A 10641-nucleotide genomic window follows, 5' to 3' on the forward strand; every position below is an offset into this window, starting at 1 on the left:
ATTGAGCTGGGTTCAGGATTATTTACCGTAAAGAACGTATCTGTAGCTTTGATTCCATAGTGAGTGGTTTGGAGAGTGGTTTATTTATGGTGGTCTGTTTATGATTCCATATTCGATGACAGCTCTCACTTTTTTTCGTATTAGAAAACAATTAATTTGGAATAAAGTCTTATATTGTAAAGTTTGCATGATTTTATTGTTTTTATTATTTTCAACAGACGAGTTGTAGGAGCTTTCCATTATAAGAAAAAAATTATAAACTTTTTTAGCAATAGTTAGAAGCTACAATCAGTGCTACGTAATTTAAGTGGTCGCTTCAATCACAGCTACTTATGATCCTGCTTTCCAAAAGCTATTTTTAAAACATTGTTTTCTTAACACTTCTCTTCTAGCAATGGGCACAATCCAGCACAATCAATTTTTTTTGACCATCAAAACATTTCGATTCATTGTCGTGGATTCTATTGGCAAATTCTGTCAAAAATCATTCGAAACCACACGTCATTGGTCAAAATTAATAGATATAAACGCTGTCCATTATTTCATCGAATCGATGTATTCCCGTGGGTGCATTGTGTTAAATACTATCTAAAATGATTTGATATGCATTTGGGATTGCGTTATTATTCTTTGGTAATTGTCAAATGTTGGAATGTTAGGTATTTGGTATTAACTGTTTAATTAAGATATTATCTACCAACCGAAGAAGCTACTATTTGACGTACGTGAACAAATCGTTCATTTTTTAGATTACGGCTACTGCATCAGCTGAACTCCGAGCGACTAAATCGATTAATCATTCGATTCTTTTTATGTTTCGATAAAAATATTTTCGATCCTGTCATCACTAGTACCAGCGGTTTATTTATGTCAGTATCTGTGGTTGTCAGTTTTGACATTTTCAAACATTTATTGTATACATACAAATAAATGATCTCTATTTATTTTTCTTTGTTACTGTGAAACAAATATATCATTTAACATTTAATTTCTTCCACGAGTTGAATATAATGGAGCTCGATCAAATTTGTAGGATTTGTCTAAAGAGAGGGGCTTTAAAACCATTGTTCACAACGAAATGTTCTGTAAAGAAAAATAAAGTTCTATGTGTAGAAATGCTGAAATTCTGTTGTGGAGATAATTCAGTGAGTCTTCACTCTTTATCAGTATATGTATTAATTGTGTTTCCTTGAGTAGAATTTTATATGTTTGCATGCATTCCATCCGTTACATGCCACACGAGAAAATAATGCAGAAAAACTCTTTTTTTTTTGTCTCATCAAACCTTTTGAAAGGTGAGTAGAAATTTACTCGCTCTTCTGTCTGTTGATTTGATTTTGAATTATTCGGGATCGCTGGACACTGGTCAGCTTAGTACCTACAATTTAAAAAGAATAAACCCTTTGGAAAAAAAAAAACTAACCATCACCCCGTTTCCCCGCAGGGGTAGGCGGAGAGGACGGACCGCCAAACAACTCGGTCTTGGCACACACTCCTTGCCTCATTCACATTCATACATCGTCTCATACATACTCTTCTGTTATTCTGACTTTTGACATGACCCGACTTAGTTTCACCTTAATTACTGTAAAATGACACTTTCTGCATTTGCTAAATTTTTAATTTTAAGATTCTAATTTTTAATTATGTAAAATGAAAGTTTTATGGGATGACAACCATTTCAAATAATTTCTGTCAACAATATTTTCATATCGTCACCTTACTATAAAGACCTCACAAGTCTGTTTTAGAAAAATGTTGAGAACAAAAAAAACCCATCAAAAATTTATTTTGAAAAATAAAACTACAAATTAAAATTGTTTCGCAAGCTTATTGTATTACCGACTAATGTCGGTGTAATGCTAGTGTGAAAATATAAAAAATATTGGTAATTTTTCTGAATTTTGCATAACAAAGACTTGAGAGGTTTTTATATAACTTTTTAAGAATCTTTGGTGGATCTACCAGGTTTTGTTATATAGGTTTAATAACTTGGGATAATAACTCAGGTGGCATATAAACAGTTTTTTTTATTAAGATTAAAAAAAATGGTTCCATCATAATTTCGTCAAAATGAAAAATCAACACAATAGTTTGTGTTTCATCACTTTTCACGACTTTATATAAATATTTATAGGTGTGTTAAATTGTCATTTTGATGACATACCCGGTCACCAAAAAAACATTACAGTTGAAGAAATTAAACAATATAAAATTAGTTGGGACCCAAATAAAATTACAAATTCACTACACTATTCATAAGCAGCTATCTTAAAATAAATGATAATCATGGGGAGTCACACTTTTCAGCTGCTAAAGATGATTTAATTTTCGTCTGTTCCGTATAAAGTCATTTTAACTGATTATATGGACAATTGTCAACTTTAAAAAAAAAATCTTTTCTAAAATTGTCCGGTCGTCAGAGTACTTTAGTTTGAAAAATATTTTACAACTACTCTCATACTTAAAGGCTTTCACCTTAGTGACGGTCGGGTCACATACTTTCGATCCGGGACGAATAGATCTTAAAAATTGCACTGCAGAATAGTCTTTAAAAAAATTGCGCCGAAGATATTCAACTTCATAAGGTTTCGGTGTAATTCAAGCTGATTCGCAAGCATCTATGTAGCCGGCAGGAGAGAAAACATCCCTATTCTCAACCTGCGCAATGGACGAGTGCATGCTTTCGCACTCCTCCTGGGTGTATCCACATTCTAATATCTTTTGTATTATTGTAATTTATTTTGTCCATGGCTAGAATAGTGAGTTTGTTGATGTGGTGTTTCTGTTCTGATAAGTGTATCCATCGCTGGATGCCTGACTTGTTAATGATAAAACTGCAAATAATACTGTTAATTTAGTTTGCTGTAATGCATCTTTCTGCCTCGCAAATATAGCAATCTTATTATACGAGTATAAGGCTATTAAGAAGTCATATGTTTCGTGTGTTTAAAATCATAATTTTATCGACTGAACATTGAAATTATATGTCATTAATTGTAATCAGAATAACTTGCTTACTTTTTATGGCGAAATTTATCCTTTGTTAACACTTATCACTGCCGTTTGACTACTAAAATGGGATTTTAATAGGGTATTGACGGCCGCTCCTACCATGCCAACGATTCTGTAATGACTAGCTCTTCTCTACTCTCAACTAGCTCTTCTAAGTATCAACTTGCAAGGTTTTAATACCAATTCTCAACGACAATTACTTACGAGCTTTTAAAATTAGACATTAAAGGGACGAATATAATTCCTAGTGTCACGAGCTTTTAATAGGATTAAAAATGATTTCTTTTTTAATTTTTGTAGAAGAAACTTCAATTTAGCGAAAAATACACAACCAACTATCAGATACTAACCAATAAGATCCACAATATGGGCAACAAGTTTGAGGGTGCTATTGATATATGTATTTATTGTTTCTATTTATAGAATTAAGCGTAATTCCAGCACTTTGTTGAATCCTACAAATTATAGTAGCGTTGGTAATGTAGTTTTAGTGATTAGTCTTATATGTAGTACTGTTCTAGTTTCTATATTATTTTATGTTACTGTTACATGTTTTACTAAGATTGTTTCAATTCAGTTTATCAGTTTAACATTATACCATGCTTTTAAAACTTTGTCTATAATTTTCAATAGCTCACCAGGTATGGTGAGTCAACCGGTCAGTGGTTGAGTGGGCATAGCGATTGGGTCTCACCCGAGCGTCGCGTGTTCGATTCCTCGGCTGGCTAAGTCCTCCATCACAACACAAGCAACATTTTCGGCTTTCTGTGGTGGTAGTAGGAGATTTTCAAACATTGTTGGGTTATTCGTAACCCGGGAATGTTTGTCTTTCTTTAAAAAAAAAAAAAAAAAATATTCTGTTCTTAAAATCCATGTAAAAGTCTGGCAGGGCGTAAAACCAAATAAAATAAATGAAATATTAAAATTGCGGTGGTTAAGTAAAAATTTACTCTCTTTTTTTTCAGGTAGTCACTAATGACGGTTTTCCCAGACAAATTTGCAAGAAATGTATATCGAAACTTACATCTGCTTACAAGTTCAAACGCCTCTGTGATTCGACTTACATGAAAATAAGCAATTTCCTGATGGTACGCTGCGACAACGAAGAGAATGATTTAAACGAAACATTGTTGCGCCAAGAAGTAAAGCTGGAAGAGAATATCTCGTGCACAGTGTTAGATCATGCGGATGACTTGTCAATCCACGGAGATGATTACGGAAACGAAATTGAACATGATGATGATTTTGTTATCGGAAAAAGTGGATATAAGGGGAAGAAAGAGCGAAAAGTTCACCCTGTGTATTTCTGCGAGATATGTAAAAAAAGTGAGTTATCCAAACACCATTTATAAACATTCTAATTTGGCATATTTAAGTCCACTCAGGAGTTTATGTCATCTTTGTGGATTTGAAGAGACTTACATTATAGGAGGGAGGAAACATATTTATTTGGGAGGCAGGTATGGGTACCGCTGCCCTAGGATCCATTTATTGGATAACCAACACCCCTGCCATAGGTCGTCACCCCAAGTGTTTGACGTTTGGTGACTTAGCAGGGGTGCCCGGGTTCATGGGGAGAGGTTTGTCTAGGTCTTGGCGGTGGATGTGTTTGCTCGCCGACTGCATAGCGGGTCAGATCGGGAGAGACTGGTAGATGGCGGCCTTTTGATTTGAGACCAGCTGGACTCTCTCTCGACCCATCGCCTTGTCCCGCGGTGGGAGGAATGGATTCATACGTCTGTTACTCCTGGACATATTGACCCACAGATTCTACTCACCCCTCATACCTTTTTCCTTCTCAGAACTTTCCCTCCTTCCTTTCCCTATAAAGACCCTCCTCACTGCATTCTCAAAGATGACATAGGCCCTGAGGGAAATTTTTTTCTTCAGAATCTCCTGTGTAGAGCTAATGTAAAAAAAATATAAAAAATAGGTTCCTTCAAATATATATTTTTATAATTTTATTTCTGGTAAACATAGTTGAAATGAATTTATAGCTTTCCGCAACGAGAAACTGCACAAAGAGCGCGTTCACGGCGAACGCAGCCCTTCCCAGTGCGAACGGTGCGCGGCCGTGTTCCTGAAGCCTTACAGCCTCTCCCTGCACATGCGACAGCACGAGAACGACCTGCCCTGCGTGTGTACGCACCCGGGCTGCGGGCGGGCCTTTCCCATACCCAGCATGCTCAAACAACACGCGTAATATACTTTAATTTAAGATAACTAAATTACTGAAGATTGAAGAAAACACTTCGTTATATAACTGAATGATGACTATCTATATTTAGCTGTCATCGATCTAGGACATGAGCGATGGTTGCCTAAATTTAGGCAGATGATTTTATCGAATTTATTTTTAAATTTCTGCTAACAGTTCAATTATAAAACCTACAAATATAATATATGTACCATTCGGACCAGACCCAAGGCGAACCAGAAAACTACTCCACATGGACAGAAACTCACTGAGGGAACTGGTAGGACTACTAACGGGACACTGCCATCTCAGGAGGCACATACAGTTGTTAGAAGTGGAAAACACCAACAGATGCAGGAAATGTGAAGAGGATGAAGAGACTCCAATTCACCTTTGGTGCCAATGTCCCGCTCTGTTGGGATCAAGGCTTAGATACCTGGTAAGACACATTGTAGAACCAGAAGACATAGCCACATATCCAATGACAACCCTGGTGAACTTTATTAAAGGGACTGGGTTGTTGTTAAAGGATTGAGGTAAAATGGGAGATAACACAATGGGCCTATGGCCTAAGTGCTCACAGGAACTATATGTAAACCGTCTCCGCTCTATAAATAACAATAATAATAAATAATCTACCATTAGTATTTTCCTCAAAATAGCTTCTTATATTCAGACAAATATTTTTTTATTTTTAACGAAAAGTAAGAACTTTCATCTCATTGTTTATTTTGTTTCCAATTGAATAAGATTTATTTAAGTAAACTACGAACATTTTTTATGGTGTAAAATTCCATGAAAAGAAAGTATGTTTTGATTGTGCCTATCGGCCATGGTGACGTTTAACGGGTAAATTTATTCATTATTTTCGGTAATTTTAGTTCAGTATTTAGATGAAAATATGGAAGCTGGGTCATTTTTAAAACTCCTTTACGCTTGCATTAAAAATTTTAATATTTAAAAATTTATATGTTTAGTTCAGTTTCTAAGATGAAAAAAACGTAAGGTGAACCATTTTTAAAAGTTTTTTAATTTCATTTTTTCATTCATTCAGAAATATTCCATTTATTTGGATTTTATTGCAAAGCGGAATTACAAAAATTTTTTCCAGCCATCTGACAGCGTCTTTAAGAAATATGCGGTCAATATGCCAGAGGCCGGAAGGGTTCAAGTAGTATTTAAGGTTCTAAATATTTATATAAAAAATCAGGTTCCAATGGTTTAGTGAAGTGAAATGTTGTTACTAAAGCTTAAATTCCTGTAATTCGGTTAAGTTAGGTTAGGTAGATTATCTAAATAAATGTACAGTATTTATATGATAGGCTATTAGAGTAAAGCTTCTCAGGGTGAAATGTCACTAAAGACGGGTTGTTTCGGTGAATTTGAACAATTCATCAAATTTCAACATTCATATTTGGGTTCTGTGAAAGTCTTATTCAAGTTTAGTTATTATATCATTATAGGCTAGTTGCTTGACAGAACTGAAATAAAAAACAGAACTTGAAAAAATCTTTCACAGAACTTGAAAATGAACATTGTAATTTGATGAATTGTTCAAATTCTCTAAAACAACCCGTCCTTAGTTGCAGTAAGTAAATGTGTATTGTGAATATTTTCAGAACAAGCCATACAGACGAGAGACCGTTTGTGTGTCAGTACTGCTCCCACGGAGCCAGAACTAAACAACAACTCATGATACACATCAGGTTTGTACTCGCCTCATTCGACATTAATTTGAACTGCATCACATGTAGTTAGTTGTTTATTTTGTTCCGCAGATCTCACTGCTTTGCAGCTTGTTAAATTATCCTCAAATTTCGTTTTACAGATATCACCATACGAAAGAAAAGAATTACAAGTGTTCGTTTTGCGAGAAAGCGTTTGTTTCGTATCAGGCTCGCTACAATCACGAGAAGAGGCATAAAAACATAAGAGATCATCGCTGTAAAGTGTGCGAGAAATCCTTTGTGGCTGCCAGGTAAAATTCTATTTTACAATACTTACTGAATTATGTACATCCCAGGGTAGGATTTGTCCTCCTCCACAAATGTTCTCCGCTGGCTTTGGTCCCTCGCCACCGAAGAACATCGACTTTTCTCTACTTTCTATGAATATAATACTCATGTTATATATATAAACCTTCCGGAAGAAATTCTCTACATGATAGTGAAAACCCTACCAAAATACGTTGCGTAGTTTAGAAGAACTAAGCGCACAGATAGACGCAGATAGCGACTTTGTTTAACCTTTTGAACGCGTTAATTTGCTCCGTTTTATCTATACCCGTACGCGGTACATATTTTCAAATACCTATGCACGCAATTAAATGTCTAATTATAGCATTCTGGCATGATTTATTGGACTATATAGACAGAACAGATTATTCTCCACAATATGATAACAAATCCTCGTGTGTCAACACTCTTGGATGTTTATAAAAACAAAAACATAAAATTTCATACAAAGAAGTACCGTATCTTTTGAATGTGGTCCCGCCATTCACTCGGCGTGTGTGTACTTAGGCCACTGCATTGATAGACACAAGTGGGACACCATGATCACTTATCATTTTTTGTTATGAAAACTTTTTCTAAAACTGGACACTTAAATTTTATGTAACTTAATATAATAACAAAATTGAACTAACGCCATCCGTTGACAAAATTGTAAACTATGGCACTCGAAGGCGCAAAGAGGCTCACTTGATTATCGATGTTTTTTAATGAAATACAATTTTATTTTCGAGAAATTCTTGTAGATGTCAGCATCGTGATAGTTCTACGAATGTTCAAGCGAGCGGGAAATAAATTTATGTCAAAAGACCGCTGGAATATATCGGCATTCAAAGTTTCCGTATCAACTGTTGATACAGCCGCGTGTGAGTATAGACTTTTTGCCGTAACAACAGTTGATACGGCCGCGTGCAAAGAGTTAATACTATTTTGAGATTAATATCACTAGTTCACAACTGCTGACCCTGTACAAATCGCAAGTGTACCCAATGTTGAATTTGGCAGCCTCCTCTAGTCTGGAGCCCCAAAACACTACTGGCGCAAATCAATCCTTAACACTATTCAGAAACAAGCAGTTCGTTTTATAGATTCCCCTATCTTAACAAACGGATTGAAATCTTTAAATTAAAGTCGTCAGGTCGGAATGCTGCCTTGTTCTACCAGTAGATGGAAGATGCTCCAAAGAATTGGCGTCATTAATCCCTTCTTCCTTGATCACCACTAGGTCGCTCACTTGGACATAATTTATGGCGTCCTATCATCTGGCATTCTTTTAATATGTCCAGCCCATCGTTGTCTTTGGGATCTACAGAATCTTATAACGGTTTCATGCTCAATTAGATTAGCTTAGCTCATGAAAGATATGCAGACAAAAATACTCTCTCTATGTGATGAAGATTCACCAATTTTCCACTTTTACTACATGTATCTGGACACTGCGTATACATATATATATATATATTTTTTTTCCAGCAATTTAGTATACCACATGTTGACGCACACGGGCGAAAAGAACTTTGAGTGCCGACTCTGCGGCACGAGGTTTGGCCGCAAGGCGCACCGCAACAAGCACGAGGCAAACGTGCACGGCGTGGCACCCTCACAGGACTCCTCAACCGCCTGCTTCAAACTCAACCGGCTTAACCGACTGAAGGACGGCGGTGGCGATGTGCAAATGCTCAGTCAGTGTGAAAATGTCAAAGTTGTGGAGCATTTTATAGAGAATAAGATTCTATAAGGTCTACGAAGAGACCCCGAAACTTTCCATATTCCTTTCCAAAACCCTACTTAATCTCTTGTGCGAATGTGTCGACTATATATGTAACATCCATTGTAGTAGCAAGATTCTGAACATATTTAGCGATAGCTTCCAGAACTTTACTAAATTTCTTGAATTTTTTGTTTAAACTTGAGGCGAACTTTATTTTCTCTTGTTTTTTTGTTATTGTTGTTTTAAAACAACTATTAATCTATGGTAAATTGTTGTTTATCAGTTGTGTAAAATTTAAAACATTTATTAGTAAGGGGGTCATTGTTTACACATTGTACACCGTTATTGGAACAGTTGTTTATTCTTTGTGATTTTATTTTCGTCTGACACAAGACTCTGAACGACTGCACAAAGCCTGTGGAACTATGGCATTATCAATTTGGGGTACGTTACAAGTTGAAGTTGGGGAAATTTACCTTTTTCCTACAGATTTTCCCGACTAACTTTGTTTTCCCTCCATAATCGACCTGTCATAACAACTCTTTTGTTTAAAACATTAAATTTTAAAAATGGAATCAATTCAAATGTGAGATTATTTTTTTGGTAAGTGCCTACATAATTAAGTTACATATTTATTTACACTGCATTAATATATGTGATTAAAAAAAAATTATCAAATTTATACCAAGCACACAAAATCAAATGTACAATATTAGATTTAGTTATAGCCCTTAGTCATTTTATAATTATAAATAATATATTGTATTATAAGAAAATAAAAAGTATTATATTATTAAAATAAATAATAAGGCAATTTTTTGGGGCATTTTTATCCTTTAATCACATCAAACAACAATGAATACAATATAATATGTACAACACATTACATAATGATAATATATTCTTTATTTGTCTGCTTTACCAGAAACATAACATGGATTGTCTTCCATCTGTTAAGTATTTAGCAAACAATTTTTTTTAATGTTACATATTCAGTTAGGTAGGTTCGTATTATTTCATATCTTACATATATTTTATATGTACGTGAAGACAAGCAATCACAAAGATTAACTAAAATTGGTAGAAGAATCGCCATCTTTTATTAATACAGGCCGTGCTGTAGAAAATTAACCGACAGTTAATGAGACCCGTTTTCAGACTTTTGCACTGGGTTAGTATCAGAGATGTGCTTTATTTCAAATAAATCCATTTCAAATGGAAATGCAAAATGGGTATTTTCCATTTTAAATGCTTTTTTGCCACATTCTTCTTACTATCTCCACTCATCTTTTTTTCATAAGCGCCAAATATCAGTCGGTCCTCAACCTCGCTATGAGAGATAATTTACATTTGTCAAGTTGCTCCCTGGTAGGAGCCCTGGCAATTGAGTGATACCATTACAAAAAATATTGATTCAAATAATGAACATGGGGCCATGACGCTGTAATATTAAATGTTAGATAGCAATTTCTATGTTTTTACGTTGGCAACATTAGTCCCGTGCAAATTTTTTGTGGTTTCATAATCTGTAGTCGTGGTGTTTTTGGATTTACCATCATGTAATATGTTTGTTCTATATTGATGTCCATTATTAAATAACAAAATTGTTTAAAAATTTAATAATTATTTTAATTGTTTGACCTGAGAAACCATTTTGCATTTTCAATGCATTTTGAAAATAGGTATTTTGCATTTTGCATTTGAAA

General features: G+C 34.8%; 1 protein-coding gene across 2 annotated transcripts; it reads left to right on the forward strand.

Annotated features, from left to right (window-relative positions):
• Positions 1-119: 119 nt before the first annotated feature.
• On the forward strand, positions 120-9660 carry LOC149413337 (uncharacterized). Of its 2 annotated transcripts, none has more exons than XM_089645130.1 (6): positions 120-176; positions 3981-4341; positions 5013-5214; positions 6832-6918; positions 7041-7190; positions 8698-9660. In XM_089645130.1, the coding sequence occupies exons 2-6, from the start codon at positions 4080-4082 to the stop codon at positions 8960-8962; spliced, it is 966 nt and encodes a 321-aa protein (XP_089501256.1). In that variant the 5' UTR covers positions 120-176; positions 3981-4079; the 3' UTR covers positions 8963-9660. The 2 variants fall into 2 exon arrangements, with proteins under 2 accessions (XP_089501256.1, XP_089501254.1); XM_089645128.1 differs by lacking the exon at positions 120-176 and adding an exon at positions 944-1145.
• The last annotated feature ends 981 nt before the right edge of the window (positions 9661-10641 follow it).

The sequence above is a fragment of the Hesperophylax consimilis genome, chromosome 22 (genome assembly GCF_061612785.1).
Source record: "Hesperophylax consimilis isolate HC1 chromosome 22, BYU_Hcon_1.0, whole genome shotgun sequence".
Taxonomy (NCBI): Eukaryota; Metazoa; Arthropoda; class Insecta; order Trichoptera; family Limnephilidae; genus Hesperophylax; species Hesperophylax consimilis.